The sequence below is a fragment of the Tarenaya hassleriana genome, unplaced genomic scaffold (assembly GCF_000463585.1).
Source record: "Tarenaya hassleriana unplaced genomic scaffold, ASM46358v1 Cleome36, whole genome shotgun sequence".
In the NCBI taxonomy this organism is placed as follows: domain Eukaryota; kingdom Viridiplantae; phylum Streptophyta; class Magnoliopsida; order Brassicales; family Cleomaceae; genus Tarenaya; species Tarenaya hassleriana.
Window position 1 is genome coordinate 461,724 of NW_010966665.1, and position 22,429 is coordinate 484,152.

A 22,429-nucleotide genomic window follows, 5' to 3' on the forward strand; every position below is an offset into this window, starting at 1 on the left:
TCTGGCTTCCGATCCAATTATATCTTCCAAAACCCGACTAGATCTTCCAAAATTCAGAGACAGCTGATCGAGATATAATTGATAGATTCCTCCATAAATTCACTCACCCACTCTACATTACCTTAAACCCTTGGATCCTCTAGTTAAAGTCCTGCACACATAATATAAATAATATCGAAATATACTATATATATACACACACAACACAAGGTCCAAAGAAATTCACGGGTATACAAAAATCTTAATAATATGATTTTTTTTGTGAGCGAATGTATGACGGACTTACAACTATCCCAAAAATATAATTCACTTCATAAAATTTTAAATAAATAAAAATTCAAACAATTGGACTACACGAACAAATTATTTTAAAAGACGTGATATACTAATACTACATATGAATTTGCGCATGATTATGGAAAAAATTAATTATAAAATATTAATATCATTTTAATAGATAATAGGTGAACTTCATGAAATGCATAATTAAGAATACAACAAATCATACAATCCGACCATATATATTGTCGATGAAATTAATTAACGAAAAAATATTTTAGCTGGCGTCATGGATTACTTATTCAAGTACAAACAAATAAAGAAAAATAGTTCATATTGTTTAATGATATAATATTACGTGTTTACAATCATTTAAGCAAGTAAAAAAGAATTCATTTTCTCACTATTCACGATTTTGTGGTATCCCGTGATAGAATGACGAGACATTTTTTTTTATCATTTAAAAATTGCAAATTGGCATATGGCACCGATCCATAATATGAACCATTGTATACAAAATGTAATAATATATTTGAAATGTTTATATAAAGGATCACACGTTGTAGCATTTCTCACCACCTCTATAAACCTAAAAACCCTTTTATTGGTTTCTCTAAAAGTGGCCATGGGTATTCACAGACCAAGCCTTCACACTATTCTCTCCGTTTCACTTATCCTCTTCGCTAGTCTTCTTCCTTCTTCTTACTCTTGTGACTGTGACACTCCAAAACCACCAAACCACCCTTCAAAACCGCCTAAACCCCCCGCCGTGAAACCGCCTCACATTCCCAAACACACCACCGTCAAACCACCGCCCCATCCAAAACCGCCACCCACCCCCAAGCCTCCCACCGTTAAACCGCCTCCTCCTTACGTCCCAAAACCACCCACCGCCAAGCCTCCTCCTCCTCCGCCCCCACCATACGTCAAGCCACCGAGTCCGAAGCCCCCAACGCCAAAACCGCCGACGCCGGAGACGCCATGCCCTCCACCGCCATATGTCAAACCACCAACTCCGACGCCGCCAACGCCGACGCCGAAACCGCCAACGCCTCTGACGCCATATGACGCCATTCCCACCGCCGCCGCCGCCATACGTCAAACCACCAGCTCCAACGCCGCCAACTCCTGTGACGCCATTCCCACCGCCGCCGCCGCCATACGTCAAGCCACCAAGTCCAACGCCGCCAACGCCGACTCCGGGGACGCCATGTCCTCCACCGCCGCCGAAAACGCCGAAGCCGGAGACATGTCCGATCGACACGTTGAAGCTGGGAGCTTGCGTGGACGTGCTGGGTCTGATACACTTGGGGCTGGGGAAAAGCCGTGCGAAAGAAGCGTGTTGTCCTGTTTTGGGAGGTCTGCTGAATATTGACGCGGCGGTTTGTCTCTGCACCACCATTAAAGCCCAGATTTTGAACATTAACGTCATTATTCCCATTGCCCTCGAGGTTCTCATCGGCTGTGGCAAAGCCCCACCTCCCGGGTTTCAGTGCGCTGCTTGAAGCTAGGAGTCTCTGACTGAATCAGAGGGTTCGGACGTGGAGATTAATTTGTATGACGTCATTGATCTCTTTGGTTAGGAATCCGTCCGTGTGTTTGTTTTGTTCGTGGCACAATAAAAAGGAAGTGTTTGGGTTTGAGAAACACGTGGGTTTCATAATTTATAATTTCGAAAAAAAAATGTGTACAAGAATATAAAATTCTATATCTTCAATATAATGATTGTCAATATATATACACATTCATTGTCTTTTTTTTTTTTTTTGTATCTTGAAAACTCTTTATACTCAAATACGTATATACGCATCGGTATCCCAGTGCCATACGGTTAGAATTAAAGAGCAACGGGCTTTGGGCTTATTGTTGGGCTTCTCACATTGGGCCCAATGTAATGGAAAATGGGAAAATAGCCATAAAACGGTTTTCTTTTTTACTTTTTAATTTATCATTTTTCTTGTCGGACAAGTTCTCACTTCTCAGGTTCCGTTCTATCGAGCTGGAAAACTCGGTGGAAATCCGAGAAGCGAGAAGCTGAGGAGAAGAGTGGTGATCCTGTGTTCAGGTAGCATGGTCGCTGTTTGGTTTTTGGTGGAATCCGTTTCTATCTTATTGTTCATAACCTTTTCGGAATTTGATCTTTTGCGATGATTTTTGAGTTACTGGATCTGTTTGTTCTAAAATCGTTCCTTCGAATTCTGGGAAAAAACGTCCGGTTGTGTTCATGTACTGATTTTTTGGCAGTGAAGATGAACCCCGGGTGGTTGTAATTTCTGCGATTTTTGGGCCTTGCGGTATAGTCTTTTTTATCGAATATGGCTTCTGTGTCGTGAGATCCATCTGCTTCTTCTATATGTCGCCGCTCACGCCTCTCTCTCTCTCTCCTTGACATTGGAATGCAATTTCAAGCTGGGTTTCATACTAACTTTGCTGTTTTGTTGTTCTTTTTTACCAAGACTTATCTGGGGTTTGACTTAAAATTGTTCATGGGTTCGGTGTTTAGTACCTTACGAATGGTTGCGTCGTTTAAGGCGTTGAGAAGAAAACGGTTTGTGACTTAGTATTTATGGTCACCACTAAGAACTCCAAAGCAAGATAGATAGCCGTAGATGAAGTATGCTTCCAGTTTTCTGTGGGAAAAAGGCGTTGTTTTGTGTTTGGATTGTGAAGCAATGATTTTAGTATATGTTTTATTCCCGTTGTTCGCCCTTCACCTTTCATCTTCAAGGAGAGCAAGAGGGGCGTGAAATCCTATCCGTGAGGGAATTTTGAACTTCTGACAGTGTTTTGATTTGAGGCTTCCTTCCTCGGTGATTCTTGTGATATAGGGAATTAGCAATTCTCGCGGTTTTGAAGTTTGGTTTTAGAGGGTTATATTGTGGGTGCTTTTTACAATTTGGTTATATTGCACCCTCTTCAAACTTCTGGTTGTTTTGATGTTGTGTTTACAAGGTAAAATGAGTGATTGTATAGCGAAACTCCATTGCAGTTCGACCTTTTAAGCAATTGGGTTCTTGTCATTACACGACCAGTGATCTTAGAATGCATAGTGATAGGCAAATCTTTCTCCTTCTGCTTACATTGTGTGGGCATTTCTTTCCTTTGGTGCAGTTGTAGAAAATGTCTCGGAGATATGATAGTCGTACCACGATATTCTCACCGGAAGGTCGTCTCTACCAAGTAGAGTATGCGATGGAGGCAATCGGGAATGCTGGTTCTGCGATCGGAATCTTAACGAAAGATGGCGTCATCTTGGTCGGTGAGAAGAAAGTCACCTCCAAACTTCTGCAAACCTCAACTTCCACAGAGAAGATGTACAAGATTGATGACCACGTGGCCTGTGCCGTGGCTGGGATCATGTCCGATGCCAACATTCTGATCAACACGGCACGAGTCCAAGCCCAGAGATACACCTACATGTACCAAGAGCCAATGCCGGTTGAGCAGCTGGTCCAGTCTCTCTGTGACACAAAACAAGGGTATACCCAGTTCGGTGGTCTCCGCCCGTTTGGTGTTTCTTTTCTATTTGCGGGTTGGGACAAGAATTACGGGTTCCAACTGTACATGAGTGACCCGAGCGGAAACTATGGTGGATGGAAAGCTGCAGCCATTGGAGCAAACAACCAAGCAGCTCAGTCTATTCTGAAACAAGATTACAAGGATGAGATAACGAGGGAAGAGGGCGTCGAGCTCGCGTTGAAGGTCCTAAGCAAGACAATGGACAGCACGAGTTTGACGTCTGAGAAGCTCGAACTGGCTGAGGTGTTTCAGACACCGTCCGGAAGTGTCAAGTACCATGTTCACTCGCCCGAGTCACTCACTAAGCTGTTGGTGAAACATGGCGTGACTCAGCCCGCTACCGAGTCATCCTGAGTCGCGCCCTAGTTGTCTGGCATTTTTACGCACTTTTGTGTTAGTGATTCTCCACTTTATTGTATCTTGTTCTGATTTTGGCGATATGGGGATCGTTTGTCATTCAGATTCTCTGATGATCTTTAATTGTGGTGAAAACTTCTTCTGTTTGGTTGAATTTCTCTTTTAATTAACTCTTCAGGGTTTAAAGAGTTTATAGGAAAGGTTAATCCCTTTGATGATGTGAAAAATCTATCTATTAGTAGAATATCCGGTTTAGTCACTAATCATGTAAACCAAACTAATCCAGACTAAACCGGATTCTAAACCAAACATGATTTTCTAATTTTCTGAAACTATGTTTTGTGTTCTTTGGTCGACTTCTTTTAATACATTACTTGAATATTACATTTTAGATAAAAACAAAATACGTTTACGTAACAAAAGGGAAGAAAGAATCGAAAAATACTTCTTCAGTGCTCTTTCTGTACAAAATATGTTTACGCAAACAAACCTGAGTTCCATGAAATGAAACAATCAAGAACAGAGCTTTGGAAGCGATCTTGGGTTTCCTCTAATGGCACTTCTGGATCTCTTCTTGATAATTTCCATCTGATTCTGCATTTTCCGACAAGCTCTCTCCAGTTCCATCACTCTCCATTGAATCCCTTGTAAATGTTCCTTCAGCTTCTCGTTCTCGTCGGAAATCTCCACCTTTTCTATCCGGAGGATGATTTGTTCGTCCTGTGAGCGACCTGCAAACGTTTCTAGCTTCGGTTTCTGAAGTATATACGCTTCAGCTGGGTGGAACTTTGCATTTCGTGAAATATTTGTTCCGGATTCGCCCGAGAGCTTCGTGTAGCTCAACGTTCGGAAAATATCGAGCTTTTCGCCTTCGGTTAACCCTGTGTGAGCCTGAGAAAGTGTGAATCATTGTTATAAGAGTCTGCTGCATGATAAAGATCGAGACTTTTTCGATAAAGATCGAAACTTTTTTTATGTTACCTTGAGGTATATATCGAGGGCACAATAGATTTCGTCGTGAGATTCGCGGGCGGAGTCCGGTATGGCTGTGATGAGAGCAAGAAACTTCGAAGGTTTCAGGCATGGATCAGGTGCTACTTCAGCAATGTACAGATCAATCAAACCCGAGACCTTCTTCAACCGATCTGTCTGCTGTTGAAATCCTCCCGCGGAACTTTCTAGAAATGCCTTCACGAACCTAAGAACGAGATTCACGTCATACAAGTAATTCGACCTGTAAGGAGATGCAATGAGAAGATTATCCAGCGTCGCTTGATCCAGCTGGTGACCGATCATATTCGCCAGCTTGTTCATGCTGCTTTTACTAATGTTCAATCCGAGGGCAATGCGGAGAACCCTGAATAGGCTCTTGCAAGATGCACAGTTTCGATCTAGGACGTAAAGGGTATCGATGGCAGTTTCTAGAATCTTGCGTTTCTCCTCTGACGTGACAGAACAGAACTTCGACTTTTGGTAATGAAACAAGAACCTACTTATGATGAGGTGATCGAGTTTACGGGAAAGCATCAGCTTCATCAGAGTTTCAAATAGGTCGGGACCTAAAACCAGAAGCTCGTCGAACCACCATGTTCCACGAATGGAGCTGTTCTTGAAACTCTCTGTGCTTTTACTGTCACAGGAAAACCGATACAGGCTGCTGTCTGGAGAACAAGCAGAAGTGGTAGAGGGACTTGCTGCTTCGGTCGTCAAATTCAGTTTCTCGACGAGAGATTCCATGAACTTGGCAGCTAAAGATTCGATTTCTGGTGATGTTTCTAGATCTTGACACTGCCTCAGAGCGGCTAGAAGCTCCGGCCATGTCCAGTCCTGCGTTTCTTCCATTGATTTTTCTGTCAGTTTCAACAAGCTGGGGACTTCCATGAACTTAGCAGCACAATGCAAGTTGACAGCGTTGGACGGTGTAACGCTGAATTGGCCATTGTTGTAGCAGAATCTCGAGACAAGCTCGAAAATTTCTGCGCCACCGGGAAACTCGTTGAACACCACCTTGAGATTTCTTTCAGAACAGTTGGATTTCCCCAGCAATTTCATGAACTTTCCAGAATACGCACCGATGATGTCCTGGAGTTATTTTCAGACAGGCAGCACTTATAAAAGAATGATAGAGCCAGAAGAAAATGCATGATTTCAGACAAAACAAGAAGTGACGACGAATAGACAAAGATTTAGACGTTCTTGAGGAACCCTCGAAGCAAAACCTTAACCTTTTTCGGTTTCTCGAAACGAACGTGTCACATCTGATTAGTTGTAATCAAATAGCAAACAACATTTGATGGGTGCATGATAAAGCTCTGAATCTACCGCAAGAAAGGAGAACAGCGCATAACCATAACCATAACCATAACCAGAGGAGTGGGAAAAAGAAAAAAGAAAAGTAAAAGAATGATGAACAATCATTAAAAGACAAACGAAACGTCATATCATAAGGAAATGTCATATCATCAAACAGGTAATGAATGGTTTCAGAAGGGCGACACCTTAACCTCTTCCTTTATTTGCTATGATCAGTGTCATGAAGTATATATATGGATATATACGTACACACACACACACGAAACGTATGTACATGAGTAATAATCAACCAACGCGTGAGAGTTGAAATTTGTGCATGAGCTGCAAAATATTAGAAGAACACAACAGAAACCCAGATAAGAAAACTCGAAATTCACGTTGGGAAACGGTTTCAAGCATCGATTTTGAGCCTAATCTAAGAGTGTGATGCATGTAGATACATGGAAAATAGGGAGACCAGAAGGCAAAAGACTTACCTTATTGAGAAAGATAGTTTCTTCTCCATTGATATAGACCTCAAGATCAGAACAAGCTTCCATTGCCAAAGGGGGAATAAGTAAAAAAACAAAACAAAACTATCCAGAAAACACCCCCCGGAAACAAGATTCTCTCTCGGTTTTGTCAAAGAAAACGAGAAGAAATTAAAGAGGGTTTTAGAGAAGAAATGTGGAGGACACCAACAGCAGAGAAGAGGGGTTGATATATTCTTGTAAGAAGAAGAAGACAAACAGTAAAATAGGGTCCACGTTTTTGTTGGTTTGGACAGACTTTGGACTGTCTGAAATTAGAATTCTGTAAAAAAAAAAAAAGGGTCTGTGAAATCAGTTGATGAAGCGCCAAAGAAGATGGTTGGAATGTTTGCCCGAGTGTTTATAGGGACAACACGAAGAGGATGAAGCTCAAAGGAAAAACAAAAATGGAGAATTTTGCAGAGGAAAAGAGGCAAAAGGAGAGAGAAGAAGCGACAAAGGCGTGTCGAGAAGTCATCTTGTGTCATGTCATGAAAAACGAGAGAGTGAGAGACTTCTGTGCTGACTCCCTGACAGTCTTGCTAAAAAAAACAAGGAATAAAAAATGCTTTCTTTTTAATTTTTTATTTTCAGTACCTAAAAAAGCTTTTAATAGTTTAAATTATTCTACAATATTTTTTTGTGAATTTTGTTAAAATAGATTTATCAAAATATTAGGATGTCAATTTGGGTTCCAAATCCTATCCTAACCCATCTAAAAAATATGGGGTTCTACACTTAAAAATATAAATCCTAAAAGTTTTAAAAAAAAATCAGATTTATGTTTTTTCAAAAAGAAATTCAAAAGCATATAAAATATGATATTTATATATATATATATATTAAAGGGTTCGGTCCGAATTCGATCCGAGTTTGAGTTATATAAAATCGAGTTTCGGATTTGGTTTTTTAGGTGTAAAAATTTTAGATCAACTCGAATCTCGCCTTAAAAATTTCGGACTGAAAACGAGATTGGATTAGATTGGATCGGATCGATCCGATTAACACTTTACAGTATAAAATATCATTGAAACCAATAAAAATCAATTATTCTTTCTGGTCTTTGATAGATTCAAATGTTTTCGAATAATGGAGTTTAATGTGGGAGGATGCTCGGGATCCACATATACCCAAAGTTAGCATTTTTCTAAATCCAAGATTTGTGAAGACTAAGACAAATCCGGTTTCCTTCAAAAAAAAAAAAACAAGTACCTGACCGTGCGTGCCCACCTATATTGCCTAACCCTAAAATTGTGGGCCCGACTGCTGTACACATATATAATATGAGCGTTATACACGTATATATCACCGAGGGTAAAGCTCGGTCCGACCCAATGTATGGACACGTTGGATCAGAGAATAATGGGCTTTATTTTGTTAGCCTTAGGCCCAAATCAAGAGGGTCCAACCTTTTTAATATTAGGGCCGAGATATCTGTTTATTTACGGTCTTACCCTTCTACTCTGCCTAGTAGAGGGTGGTAAAACTAAAACGACAAACACCATAAATGTAATTAGTAATTATCGTTTTATTTTATCATTGAATTAGTAATTATTTTATCCTTATCCATCGAAATATATATTTTAAAATTTTCTTTGCACATGTTGCCAATATTACAATTTATCGCGAGTGATAATAATGCTAGGTGAAATATGTTTTACAATTCTATAGAATTCTCTGTGCAATTATATTTCCTTGACCATAACTTTCCAATAAAATAAAAGGGGGGAAAAATAACGAAAATAAATAAATACCAACACGAAGGCTTCGTCTCTCAGGCCGAAAACATAAACATAACGGGGCGAAGATATCAGCAAGAGAAACGAAGGTCGAAAAGAGAAGAACTCGCGGCGACAGAGAGTTTTTCCGGCGAGACTGGAAGACGGAGAGGGAGAGAGAGAGAGAGACAGAGAGTAGAGCTTCTAGGGTTTTGGTCTAGATTTTTCTTCTTCTACATCGATCTGTTCTTGTTCTTGGGAAAGTTCAATCCCCGCACGTTCATTCGGACTCGTCCCAGCTCTATTCGAGGGTTCATAATCCTTCGCGCTAGGTTTCGCAATTATCTTGGTAATTTCCATTCTCAATTTGTTGTTCCGCGTCTCTTCTTCTCGTTTTTCTGATCGATTGGTGCCGTAGGGTTTTGAATTCTTGGGTCAAACAGCTCGTATTTGGGACTACGCGTTTGGGGAAATCCCTACATTTTGTTTTGTTACTGATTGCGTTTTTTTTTTCTGTGGTGCAGGTTGTTGAATCCAGCCGGTGTGACCATACGAGGAGTTTGGAGGTGAGTTTCGAAGCATGAGCATCGACAGCCCAGGTGGAGGGGAGAATTAGGGTTGCGTAGAGTAGAGAGAAACAGGCGGTATTTCCATGGGCGATGGGGGTGTCGCATGCATGCCTTTGCAGCATATCATGGAGAAACTTCCAATTGCAGAGAAGACGCTTTGCGGAGGCAATAGTAGCACGAATACTGATACAACGAACAATGGCCTCGCATCCAAGTCAACTAAGACCCCTGAGTCTAAGCCAACCAAGAAGAAGAAGATTGTTAAAGTGATACGTAAAGTGGTCGTGAGGAAGCCCAAGCAGCCGAAACAACAGCAACAGCAACCGCCACAGCAGCCACTGCAACCACAGCTGCAGCCAGAGCAGAAGCAGCTGCAGCCGGTTCAGTCTCCAGCAGAATCTCAGCAGCAGAAAGGGCAGCAGCAGGAGCAGGACAAGAAAAGTCTGCTCGGACTTGAACTGGGAGGAAATAGTAGTAGCAGAGAATTGGAAAATAGTGGAGACTGCTGGCTTAAGGATGAAGTAGAAGAGGGTGAATTGGGTACAATAAAGTCTCCGGGGTATTTGGAGAATGGTGAAATTGCGCCTGAAAGGTCACCCCAGAGGGATGAGATAGAGAAGGGAGAGAATGTTGGCGAGAGTTGGAAGAAAGAAGAAACAGCTAATGAAGATTTCTTTTCCTCAAAATATCATAAAGGGAGGGATTTACCTGCGAATAATAACAGGAGAGGAGATAAAGAGAAGAGGGAATCCAGATCATGGAGAGATCCCTGCAATGAAATTGAGAAGGGAGAGTTCATTCCTGACAGATGGCATAAAGCCGATGCAGTAAGAGATGATCATAATTACATAAAACCTCGCAGGAATGAATTAGACAGAGAGAAGGGCTGGAAATATGATTACGAACGTACCTCACCCCCACCCAGTGGAAGGTTTTCTAATGAGGATATTTACCGGCGGAGGGAGTTCAAAAGCGGGCAGGATAGAACTTTGAGGATCAGTTCTAAAATTGTAGATGAAGAAAGCTTACATAAGAGTGAGTACAACAAGCCCAAGAACCATTCGAAAGAGCATTCTTCTTTGGCCAATAAACTGAAGCGACATGGAACTGATACGGACAGTAGTGAACGTAAATACTGCTATGGGGATAATGGAGATCATGGTAGCTCTAAAAGTAGAAAGCTTTCAGATGATACTCCCCGCCCTCTTCACTCAGACAACTATTCACGACATTTTGTGGAGAGATCTTACAGAGATTCCTCTTCCTCGGGAATGGACAAGTATCCTGATAGGAATCATGACTCATCTTTGCTTCCCAGGGTTGTTTATGACAGGCATGGACACAGCCCCGGACGATCTGATTGGTCGCCACATGGTCGGTCTAGGTACCATGAACTCAGGGATAGAAGTTCAGTCCGTCGGGAGAGATCACCATATAATCGAGAGAGATCACCTTACACTTACGAAAAGTTTTCATATGTTCGTAAAAGGTCTCCACATGAACGCAGCCGGCGCCATGATTATAGAAGAAGCCCAAGCTACTCCGAGTGGTCACCTCATGACCGTGCTAAGCCTAGTGATCACAGAGACCGTTCTCCTAACTATTTGGAAGATACCCAAATTGATCGGAATAAGCGTGATAGCCATAGAGAAGTAAGCAGAAAACGTGGAGGGAGGGAGAGGAAGGATTCTCAGAGTAGTAAGAAGGAACAAGAGAATAATCTCAGGCAAAAGGATTCTAATGAAAAAGTTTTGTCATCATCAACTAAAGAATTGCAGGACAAAAACAGCATTTACAATAAGAATCCTGGGGACAAGAAAAGTTCTATCTGTGATCCATCCCAAGAAATAGAAAACCCTAGTGTAAGCACAGACGGAAAAGAGTCTCTGCAAGCTGATGATTCCCATGTGGAAGAGTTGCCTTCAATGGAGGAAGATATGGACATATGTGATACGCCACCTCATATCCCCGTGGCTGATTCATCATCTGGAAAATGGTTTTATCTTGATTATTATGGCACAGAGCATGGGCCTGCAAAGTTATCCGAGCTTAAAGCACTTATGGAGCAGGGAATGATTTTCTCAGACCATATGATTAAACATTCAGACAGTAACAGGTGGGTAACCATTGAAAATGCAACTTCACCTGTAGTCTCAGTGAATTTTCCATCCATTGTGTCAGATGCAGTGACACAGCTTGTCAATCCTCCAGAAGCGCCTGGTAATCTATTAGAAGATGCTGCAGACACTGCCGGACCAGATTGTATAGACAAGGAGGTTGGTGCTTCTTTACCAACATCGGTTTCTGTGCCAGATGCTGATGGATCACTGATAGAGCCTCGAGAAGAATTTCAGATAGACAAGAGGGTTACAGGTCTCTTAGAGGGTTATACTATAATTCCTGGCAGAGAGCTTGAGACTCTTGGAGGTAATGTTGCCTTTCTTCCCTGGGCACTCTATTTACTTTGTCCGAAATTCTAGAATTTTTACTTCAATCCTTGCTGTATATCGTGAGTCTTCTTGCTGGACCTACCTTAAATTTTGTACTGTTGCAGAAGCTCTGCATGTTAAAGTCGAGCTCGAAGACACCGAACGATTTGTGACATCTGAAGGTGCGTACCTCTCTGGCATCACTTGGGCTTTTGCTAATGTGATTGTTTATCTGCACCTTTTTGGCCGATTCCCTTCTTTTCTTTTCTCTGTTTCCTCAATAAACATTTAATCAGAAGAAAAAAAAAGGAGTGCTGAGTGTTATTTTATGTGTTTATACCTATTGTTGATGGTTTTGTTAAATTTTGGTTCTGTGTGAAAAGTCGTGCTGTTAGCATGAAACAGATGCGAAAAAGTATGCATTGTTTGTTAATTGTTTAGGAATATACTTGAAAGTTTACTGGGAAAAGAATAGCTACTTTGAATGCTCATAGTTTCTTGTATACTATGCGCATATATGGCATGAAATTAATAAAATAAATGTTCCTCCATGGTAACGTGCAGATATCACCTGGCGCCTTTCTCAAATTGCAAATGAGGATATTTTCGTGGATGCTGAGTTGTCAAGACACTCTGCACTCAAGGCAGGGGAGGCTGAAGAAATCAAGTTAGACAATGATAATGGTTTCGACAATGAGATAGAAAGCTGGTTTTCAGGTCGTTGGTCTTGCAAAGGTGGGGACTGGATTAGAAATGAAGAAGCTTCTCAAGATAGACACTATAGAAAGAAAATTGTTCTCAATGATGGTTTCCCATTATGCCAGATGCAAAAGTCTTGTTACGAGGACCCTCGGTGCCATCATAAGGATTTGTATTATCCTTTAAGTAACTTTAGGCTTGAACTTCCTCCTTGGGCCTTTTCTAATGTGGATGAGAGGAATCAGGCAAGAGGAGTGAAGGCAAGTATGCTTTCGGTGGTCAGGCTAAATGCATTGGTGGTTAATGACCAAGGTTCATCTGTTTCTGATTCCCGCACAAAAGTTCGAGGGAGGGAGAAGTACCCTACAAGGTCTGCTCGACCATCCCCAGCAACTAGTGATTCGAAGAGAACATCAGCTGAAAGTCATTCTCATTCGAGAACTTGCAATGGCCAAGACTCCCAGGACTCTGGCACATCTATCACCCCTAAGGACCGTCTGTGTACAATTGATGATTTGCAATTGCATTTGGGTGATTGGTTCTACATTGATGGGACTGGGCATGAACAAGGACCTCTGTCATTTCCGGAGCTTCAGATCTTGGTGGATAGAGGTATCATACAGAATCGTAGTAGTGTTTTCAGAAAATCTGATAAGATCTGGGTCCCTGTTACTTCGATTTTAAGAACCCCTGAAACAACTGGCAAGAATCATGGAAAGAACCAAGCTTCATCTTTGAGTGAACAAAGCCTTGTCTCAGATTCAGAGGATGCAAAGCTATCTGATAAAGAAACAAGTTCAGGCTCGTTTCATAGTATGCATCCTCAGTTCCTTGGTTATACGAGTGGAAAGCTCCACACATTGGTTATGAAAACGTTTAAGAGCCGGGAGTTTGCTGCTGCAATAAATGAAGTTTTAGATCCTTGGATCAATGCAAGACAGCCAAAGAAAGAGAGCGAAAAGTACATGTATCAATCTTCAGGTATTACGACATTCTAGTCTTTCTCTCTTCTTTCTGGCCTCGGTTTCTAGACTTTTTGGTCTATAATCACATCTCTCTATCTTCTTTCCGTATCGGTTTGTTTTACAAATGTTCAAATTATGCCTTTGAATGCATTCGATAATGTTTTCTCCTGTCTTTTGTTTTTGGTGTATAATCCACAGAAGTTGATTTACGTTATGCTAAAAGACCTCGGTTGATGGCTGATGAGAGTGAACAAGATTCTGAAGGGGAAGATGCACAGATCTTTCAGGAGGAAACGACGTTTGAGGATTTATATGGAGATGCTATCTTCCCTGTGGAAGAAAATGTATCTGTTGATACCGAGGGGGTTACTTGGGGTCGGTTGGCTGGTCCTGCATTACTGCGGGTTTTTCATTTCTTGAGATCTGATGTAGCATCCTTTGCACGAGCTTCCCTCACTTGTAAACACTGGAAGGTTGCTGCAAATTTCTACAAGAATATATCAAGACGGGTAGATTTATCTTCTTTGGGTCCCAACTGCACTGATTCAAAGCTCTGGAGCATCATGGTTAGCTTTTTACGATTATTCTTTACAGGCTTCAGAGATTTAGAGATTTCACATTATCTGACTCGACATTTTCTTGCAGAACACTTATAACAAAGACAAGATACGTTCTATAGCTCTGGTCGGTTGTACAAATGTGGCCGCTGCCATGCTCAAGGAAATTCTCCGTGTATTTCCGTGTGTGTCTTCCGTAGACATCACAGGCTGCTCGCAGTTTGCGGATTTAACACTCATCTATGAAAATATAAACTGGTTCAGAGGCCGATTTCCTCGTTCGGCCGGACCACGTTCCAGGATAAGGAGTCTGAAACAGGTTACTGATGCTGCTAAATCAAAGGGTTTAAGGGGTGATATGGATGATTTTGGTAACCTCAAGGATTACTTCGATAGAGTGGATAAGCGAGACTCAGCTAACCAGTTATTCCGGCGGAGCTTATACAAACGGTCGAAATTGTATGATGCGAGGAGATCTTCGGCCATAGTATCAAGGGACGCTCGTATCAGGCGATGGGCCATTAAAAAGTCTGAATATGGATACAAGCGAGTGGAGGAATTCCTTGCCTCAAGCCTAAGAGACGTCATGAAACTGAATACTTTTGATTTCTTTGTTCGGAAGGTGCTTTCACTAACTTACATCTGGTGAATATGTCGCTCTGCTAACTTTTTTTTTCAAGTCGTACCTTTAGTGTTTAATTTCAATATTTTATTTTGTCTGTAGGTTTCTCAAATCGAGGAAAAAATGAAGAATGGTTATTACATTAGTCATGGTTTGAGGTCTGTCAAGGAGGATATCAGTCGGATGTGCAGGGAAGCAATAAAGTATGATTTCTTACTTCTCTCTGTTGGGTGTGGACGTGTTGCTTGCTGGACACTATTATGCCGATAAGACTTCATATCTTGTTTGTGTTAATTATCGACTACATGTGCATAGGGATTATAGGCTACTGAGGTCATTTCTCGAGAATCAATTAGTGAAAGAATACTTTTCCCCTATCTGAATTAAAGCATTATATATTCCGCTGACAAAACACTCATCTATTTCTCACATTTTATTTTCAATTTTTTGGCTTCAGGCTGTGGGATGCAGTATCTTTAGCTTTCAATATCCTGTGTTGAATTTTCATCTTTATTAGTCAAGATAGTTGGGGATAACCTATGGTTTACCTCACTAATACTGAGTTATAATTGTTTAGCGGGTTTTATGATATTACCTTTGACCCAATATTTTATGGACGCAGAATAAAGAATCGAGGTGGTTCTAGAGACATGAATCGAGTCATTGCATTGTTTATTCAACTTGCCACACGTTTGGAGGAGGTATCCAAGGTTACCTCTTCATACGAAAGAGATGAGCTAATGAAGTCATGGCAAGATGGTTCCGGTTTCTCGTCAGCCTCTAAGTGCATCAAGAAGTTGAGCAAGGCAGCAATTGAGAAGAAGCATATGAGCAGGACTAATGGCACATCCGTTGTAAATAGCGGTTCTGAGTATGGAGAATATGCATCTGATCGAGAAATCAGAAGGCGTTTGTCTAAATTGAATCGCCAGTCCTTTGGTTCGGGAAGTGAAACATCTTCAGAACTGTCTGACGATGGCAAGAGTGACAGTGACAGCTCAACCTCAGCTACAGAAAGCGATTCAGATTTCCGTTCAGAATGCCGGTCTGGGGACTTAGGTGCAGATGGATACTTTACAGCGGATGAAACATTTGATTCTACAACTGATGAGCGCGAATGGGGTGCACGCATGACTAAAGCTAGTTTGGTGCCACCAGTGACTAGGAAATATGAAGTTATTGACAAGTATGTCGTTGTTGCGGATGAGGAAGAGGTCCAACGAAAGATGAGGGTATCTCTGCCGGAGGACTATGAAGAGAAGCTCAATGCCCAAAGAAATGGCGCTGAAGAGTTAGATATGGAACTGCCTGAAGTGAAGGAGTATAAACCGAGAAAGCTTCTTGGTGATGAAGTTATAGAACAAGAGGTTTATGGAATCGATCCTTATACACATAATCTTTTACTTGACTCGATGCCCAAGGAATTGGATTGGTCACTGCAGGATAAACATTCATTTATAGAAGATGTAGTACTATGTTCCCTGAACAAGCAAGTAAGGCATCTCACTGGATCTGGGAGCACTCCGATGGTTTACCCTTTAAAGCCTGTGATCGAAGACATAAAAGAGAATGCTCGTGAAGAGTGTGATATACAGACAATGAGGATGTGCCATGCCATCTTGAAGGCAATAGAAAATCGTCCTGATGATAAATATGTCGCTTATCGAAAGGTATATATACAGCTTTCCCATTCTTTCATATGGATAATATTATTCTGTTTCATGCTTCTTTTCGCTGGTCCTTTCTTTTCCTTTTTTAATTTTATCTTCTCGGTTTTCCAAATAGGGCCTTGGTGTTGTCTGCAACAAACAAGGTGGCTTTGGAGAAGAAGATTTTGTTGTAGAGTTCCTTGGAGAGGTACAACAAACATTTATTTTGGACGAATTCACTAACCGTTCTGTGCTTAGATTAGTATCCAAAAGTTATTATTTTTCTAGGATGGTTAAGATTGAAACTTGCTTTTAAACATTGACGTTGACAAGATTCGGTTATTGTAGGTTTATCCTGTTTGGAAATGGTTCGAGAAGCAAGACGGGATCCGTTCCTTGCAAGAAAACAAAACAGACCCTGCTCCAGAGTTCTACAATATATATCTTGAGAGGCCAAAGGTACGGAGACATTTTTTTTTTCGAGTTCCTTGTAATTTTGTATTAAACCCACTGAAAATAACATTTTCATTTAAACATGTGGTGGCGTTGCTTGGCAGGGTGATGCCGATGGTTATGATTTAGTTGTCGTTGATGCCATGCACAAGGCAAACTATGCTAGCCGAATATGTCACTCGTGCCGACCTAACTGTGAAGCTAAGTATGTCGAAATCTTTCTCTCATTCGTAACTCATTATTTCTTCCAATATCTTAGATTAAAGTTGCAGAATTGAATAACACCTGTGATACATGCATTTCATATATGTACATGCGTCTGTGTGTGTATATATGTGTGTGTGTGAATGGTATATCCTTATAAGTTATAACGGTCACAAAGATGTATACTGTGTATCAACTTTTTCTTATATACTTGCCAAGTATTGGCGTCAACGTGAATTAGTAAATTCTCCTCCTCACACTAGGCAGATATTCTGACCATATAAATCAGAGGACTTCTTATATAAATCTCTTCTTGTCCAATACATTTGTAAATGGTTCGCTGATTTTTTTACAGGGTTACAGCAGTGGACGGGCACTACCAGATTGGTATATATTCTGTGCGCACAATTCAATATGGCGAGGAGATAACATTTGATTATAATTCTGTAACGGAGGTCCGTTCCCCTATTTCCCTCATCATCTCGTTGTCAAGTCCAACTCTGGAGTAGCTTTATTTCCTTAGCTTGAATTGAATGTCGTCTTTTCTATTCATCCCTGTGGAAAAATCTACAATTATCTAAATATTGACGATGTTGTATGTGACAGAGTAAGGAAGAGTACGAGGCATCTGTTTGCTTGTGCGGTAGCCAAGTATGCCGAGGCAGCTACTTAAATCTTACTGGCGAAGGGGCGTTTCAAAAGGTATTTTTTGCGAACAGGTTTTCTACATTTTGATGGATGGATTTTACAGGGCCCCCGTTGCATTTGCATGTAGGGTGGCCATTTTGGGTTTCGGTTCTGGTTCGATTCGGCCATATATATTTGGGTTCGGTTATTTTGGTTTTAGAAAAACTATAACCATTCGGTTTTTATATTAAGTTGGTTCGGATATGGTGTTGTTTTATTCGGTTATTAATCAAATTGGCCTCCTCTTTTCAGTAATTAGCTGTTTGGTACATTTATTCTGCTCATACTCTGTAACATCAATATAACTCTCGGAATTATGGGGTTTACAGGTTTTGAAGGAATGGCATGGTGTGCTAGATCGGCATCAACTTATGCTGCAAGCTTGCATGCTGAATTCAGTTTCAGAAGAAGATTATCTCGAGTTGGGAAGAGCTGGTCTCGGAAGTTGTTTACTTGGTGGGTTGCCGGATTGGGTGGTCGCTTATTCTGCTCGTCTCGTGAGATTCATCAATTTCGAGAGGACGAAGCTTCCCGAGGAAATTCTAAAGCACAATCTTGAAGAGAAAAGGAAATACTTCTCAGATATATGTCTCGACGTTGAGAAAAGCGATGCCGAGGTTCAGGTGAGATTATTGCTCTTTCTTTCTTTCCTTCCTTCTCTCCGTGTTTTCTGTTTGGTTGCTCGTATCTACATGCAGATGGACAACTCTGTATTAGATCCGAGATGTAGTTGAAATTGTTTTATATTTTACTTTCCTTCGATAGATGTGTGCTCATATCTGTCACTTTGAATGAGACAGGCCGAGGGTGTGTACAATCAGAGGCTTCAGAATCTGGCTGTCACGCTCGACAAGGTGACTTCTGTCTTTCTACTAAAAAAGTTCCATACGCTTTCTGCTACATTATTCGTATAAGCACCCGAAAAAGTATTTTTTAAGCAAATGGAGCGTATATTTACCAGTGTCGTCATATCCAGGTAAGATATGTTATGAGATGTGTGTATGGGGACCCGAAGAACGCGCCTCCTCCATTGGAGAGGCTCACTCCCGAGGAAGCCAGCCTCTTTTTATGGAGCGGGGAGGGCTCCTTAGTCGATGAGCTTCTTCAATGTATGTCATCTCAAGTAGAGGAAGATGCCCTAAACGATCTGAGATCCAAGATTCGTGCCCACGATCCATCTGGATCCACTAATATCCTCGAGGAGCTCCATAGATCATTACTATGGTGAGTAGAATCGTACATAAAACCTTAGGATCTTGTGAAGAAATATTCTTAGATAAAATTTCTGTTCCTTGAAGGTTGAGAGACGAGATCCGCAATCTCCCATGTACATACAAGTGTCGGAACGACGCTGCAGCTGATTTAATTCACATATATGCTTATACAAAGTGTTTTTTCCGGGTTCGGGTAAGTTTTCGACACAATTCTTTGATCACAAAAAGCACAAATCTCCATTGAATTTCACCTAATATTATGTTTTTCTTCTCCCCATTAGGAATACAAGTCCTTCACTTCACCTCCCGTACATATTAGTCCACTAGATTTGGGACCAAAGTATGCTAACAAGTTAGGTGCGAGCATAAAGGAGTACTGTAAGACATATAGGGAGAACTATTGTCTAGGGCAGCTGATTTTTTGGTATAACCAGACAAATACTGATCCAGATCTCACTTTGGTTAGAGCAACCAGAGGTTGCTTGTCCTTACCCGACGTTGCGTCTTTCTATGCCGACAAGGTTCAAATGCCGTCGAAACATCGTGTTTATGGCCCAAAGACCGTGAAATCAATGGTTTCTCTGATGGTAAGTTACTTCTCAGTCTCACTGTCTGAGTGAGTTGAGTTAGTTCTTTAGACTAGGGGTGGGTATTTCGGTTTTTGGTTCTTTCGGTTTTCAGAAAAACCTATATCCATTCAGGTTTTCCATTAGATTCGGTTCGTATTCGATTTTTAATGAGAAACATGTTCGTTTTCTAAAGAAATTTGTGAGTTTCGGTTATTTTTGTCCAATGGCATTTAGTTTTTAAAAAATCATAACCATTCGGTTTTATCGGATTTGGTTTGGTTCGGTTATGACTACGTGTTATTTGGTTGGGATTATGCATAACCGAGCCTAATGCTTACCCATAAGTGTTTCATCATATAGTTGCTACAACACCCTTAAAACACCAAATATTATATATTGTAATGTGCAGTGGAAGCAGCCTCAGAGAGCGTGGCCAAAAGACAAGATATGGACGTTCAAGAGCGAGCCGAAAGTATTCGGCAGCCCGATGTTTGACGCCGTAGTGAATAACTCGTCGTTAGATAGAGAAATGTTGCAGTGGCTAAGGCACAGACCGGCTGCCTTCCAGGCGATGTGGGATCGTTAAGCAGGAAGAAGGCGGCGACCGCCTCGTGCCAGAGGATTTTTCGGCTGCCTCTCTTGCCGACAATTCCCCGAAATCGTCTCTAAATTCGTCTCTGCCGCTGCCACCATTCTTGTGTATAGTACGCCATCTCTTTCTCTGTAACTTTGATATCAGTCAATCCACAAAAATAAAAATGTGGGATTAGGGGATTTGTTATTTCTGCTAGTTTTTAGGGGATTTGTTAATCTAATCTAATTCATTCCCTTCTTATACGTCTTCTTGTTTTCTGATTCACATTTTGAATATTGCATGGTGTTTACATAAAGCTTATGGCTTCCTCACACCATTTCCTTCATTGGAAACCCCAATGCGACCTGCAGGCATGGACATCGATCCCATATGGCAACCCTATCACCGTTAGGGTTTTGTTTTGGCTTCACCCTTCACATCCATTTCAATCTCATCTTCATCAGTCGCACCATTTTCATTACCATTGCACACTTTCTGAACAATCTTATCGCCCAACACTTCAGGATCAGGGTCCGAGTTGGCTTCCGCATCCGCCAGGTATTCAAAGGACGAAGGTTTCTTCTTCTACGTCTTCGTCTCGTCGCCGTCTTGTTCGCTGTGCCACTTGACCTCCCTGAGGATCTCCTGGGCATCACGGCGGAATCTTCGCGGGAGATGACCGGACGAATCGGTTGGATAATGAAACCAGAGACAGTGGGAGAAGAAGGCGTATCCACGATGTCGGGATCGGACAGCGCGGGCAGGGGAGAGTGGTTCAGCTCCTCCGTCCATGACATTGTTAACGGAGTCGCCCATCGCATCTTCAGAAGAGACAGGTGAAGGGTTCCGGAGGTGATGCCGCTTCAAACGAGCCATTATTGTCGAGTGACCGAGAAGGAATTAGGGTTTCAGTGTGGAGGGAAAACGTAAATGCTGAAGGAGACGAAATGCCGAAGGAAATCATTCCATTGACCAAAATGCCCTTACGCGCCCCATGACACGATCTGGGCTTCGTATTTCAAAGGGTAAGCCCAAATTCTCATAATGGGCTTTGTTTCATATATATATATATTAATCTTCCAATTAAATTCCACGTGGCGGGTAACCATAGCCTGTGGGGGCTGCATCCTCACTGATTATTGCTTTAATCTTACTCTTAATTACTGATTATTGTAATAACCATTTCTACCTTCTCCCATTAATATTCTTAATTTTCACTATCGTAACTTTTGAATTGCAATATTTTGTGGTGAGTGATGTATCTTTTCTCTCACTCAGAAAAATTTCAAAGAGTATTATTTTGGACTTTTGTCATTAAAATTAATATTTCGTGTGCAATGGAGTAAAAATAATTTGTTTGGCAACAAAGCATTTAGATGACTTGATAATTCAGATTTTTGTTTCTCACAATTTTTTTAAAACTTAAAATTTGAGTAGAAAATAGTTTACCTAAATTTTTGCGTCATAAATCCAAAAATAATGACCAATAAAATAAAAATGAAAAGAGTTGTAAGAGAAAATACATAAAAGAAAAATAAAATCACCAAATCCTAAATTTAAAAAAAAAAACATCAAAGTAGAACAAAAAATATCACAGCAGTGTTAGCTCAGATCTTCAGAACGACTAAATCTTCTCAGACGATGTTGTGTTATGTTGGAAAAGCCACAAAGATCTTCATCTCATCGTCACTGTTCTCGTCGTTGTCGGTCTCGTCGTCGGCTTCGGCTTCCTCCGCAGCCGCAATCACCACTGCTCCGGTGACTCCTGCTCCTCCTCCTCCGCCGCCGCTTCCTCTTCTCCCTTTTCAACACCTAATCCCACCACCGTGTTCCCCAACCCTAATCCGAACCCGAAACCGCCTGAGCTCGGGTCATCTCCACCGGGCCCACCGATCAGAAACCCTAGCCCAAATCCTCCGCCGATAGAAGCCGCTCCACCTCCGCCGGTGATGGGGACAGCAGAAGCTCCGCCGCCGGGCTCCGTCGTCAGTTCTCCCGGTCCTGTGCATGCCAAACTGCTCAACGACTAGACTTCCGTAATTCTTCTCGCTGTACTTTTTTGGTTCACTTACATACATTGTGTACTTTTTATTTGTTGGTAATTCAGATCATATATATATACACACACTATATATATGTATATACGTAGAATCAAGCGTATTGTAATGATCACATGTCATTGCCATGGGAAGTGAAGCATTCATCACCCATGTAACATTATAACATCATTCCAATTACACACACAGGAACGACACGAATTCACGGGTGAGTATCGACATGTTAGTGAGTATTTGAGCTGAGACAAGGTTCAAGAAGTGGGTCCATAAATGCAAAGAATCCCACGTAACTTCACTTTTAGGTTTGTTAAATAACATAAGCCTATGTCGTGCACAAGTGTCGGTGGTAATAATCTTAAATCATTGCTATTACTTTAAATGAAATTCACATCATTTGCATGTTATATATATTAATAGATTGACTAACCAAAATGTTCTTAACATGGATGAAGCTTTAAAAATCGATAATGAACATTTCCGAAGGCC

General features: G+C 41.3%; 3 protein-coding genes and 1 pseudogene across 7 annotated transcripts; 3 read left to right on the forward strand and 1 right to left on the reverse strand.

Moving 5' to 3' along the window:
- The first annotated feature begins 874 nt into the window (after positions 1-874).
- On the forward strand, positions 875-2,017 carry LOC104822282 (annotated as a pseudogene).
- Positions 2,018-2,219: 202 nt separating this feature from the next.
- Positions 2,220-4,325, forward strand: LOC104822283 (proteasome subunit alpha type-4-A-like). Its single transcript, XM_010553439.1, has 2 exons — positions 2,220-2,344; positions 3,391-4,325. Exon 2 carries the CDS (start codon positions 3,400-3,402, stop codon positions 4,150-4,152), a length of 753 nt encoding a protein of 250 aa, XP_010551741.1. The 5' UTR covers positions 2,220-2,344; positions 3,391-3,399; the 3' UTR covers positions 4,153-4,325.
- Positions 4,326-4,419: 94 nt separating this feature from the next.
- On the reverse strand, positions 4,420-7,452 carry LOC104822284 (BTB/POZ domain-containing protein At3g22104-like). Of its 2 annotated transcripts, none has more exons than XM_010553440.1 (3): positions 6,945-7,452; positions 5,137-6,237; positions 4,420-5,046 (listed from the first exon to the last, which is right to left on the reverse strand). In XM_010553440.1, the coding sequence occupies exons 1-3, from the start codon at positions 7,005-7,007 to the stop codon at positions 4,669-4,671; spliced, it is 1,542 nt and encodes a 513-aa protein (XP_010551742.1). In that variant the 5' UTR covers positions 7,008-7,452; the 3' UTR covers positions 4,420-4,668. The 2 variants fall into 2 exon arrangements, with proteins under 2 accessions (XP_010551742.1, XP_010551743.1); XM_010553441.1 differs by lacking the exon at positions 6,945-7,452 and adding an exon at positions 6,381-6,524.
- Positions 7,453-8,750: 1,298 nt separating this feature from the next.
- Positions 8,751-21,119, forward strand: LOC104822285 (histone-lysine N-methyltransferase ATXR3-like). Of its 4 annotated transcripts, none has more exons than XR_773162.2 (20): positions 8,751-9,044; positions 9,220-11,691; positions 11,819-11,875; positions 12,258-13,373; positions 13,556-13,923; positions 14,003-14,536; positions 14,639-14,739; positions 15,159-16,206; positions 16,322-16,393; positions 16,534-16,644; positions 16,743-16,843; positions 17,198-17,297; positions 17,449-17,544; positions 17,859-18,152; positions 18,330-18,383; positions 18,506-18,753; positions 18,828-18,936; positions 19,025-19,330; positions 19,722-20,016; positions 20,411-21,119. XR_773162.2 is itself a non-coding variant. In XM_010553442.1 (19 exons), exons 2-19 carry the CDS (start codon positions 9,348-9,350, stop codon positions 19,896-19,898), a joined length of 7,236 nt encoding a protein of 2,411 aa, XP_010551744.1. In that variant the 5' UTR covers positions 8,751-9,044; positions 9,220-9,347; the 3' UTR covers positions 19,899-20,149. The 4 variants fall into 4 exon arrangements, 1 of the variants encoding a protein (XP_010551744.1); XR_773161.1 differs by lacking the exon at positions 20,411-21,119 and adding an exon at positions 20,204-20,404; XR_773160.1 differs by lacking the exon at positions 20,411-21,119 and adding an exon at positions 20,258-20,404.
- Positions 21,120-22,429: the final 1,310 nt, after the last annotated feature.

Coding starts and splice junctions, on each gene's coding strand:
- LOC104822285 (XM_010553442.1), top strand. CDS start 9,348: ATGGGCGATGGGGGTGTCGCATGCATGCCTTTGCAGCATATCATGGAG. Junction 16,394..16,533: donor TTGTAGAGTTCCTTGGAGAG/GTACAACAAACA, acceptor CGGTTATTGTAG/GTTTATCCTGTTTGGAAATG. Junction 19,331..19,721: donor AATCAATGGTTTCTCTGATG/GTAAGTTACTTC, acceptor TGTAATGTGCAG/TGGAAGCAGCCTCAGAGAGC.
- LOC104822284 (XM_010553440.1), bottom strand. CDS start 7,007: ATGGAAGCTTGTTCTGATCTTGAGGTCTATATCAATGGAGAAGAAACT. Junction 6,238..6,944: donor AAACTATCTTTCTCAATAAG/GTAAGTCTTTTG, acceptor AAATAACTCCAG/GACATCATCGGTGCGTATTC. Junction 5,047..5,136: donor CCCTCGATATATACCTCAAG/GTAACATAAAAA, acceptor ACACTTTCTCAG/GCTCACACAGGGTTAACCGA.
- LOC104822283 (XM_010553439.1), top strand. CDS start 3,400: ATGTCTCGGAGATATGATAGTCGTACCACGATATTCTCACCGGAAGGT.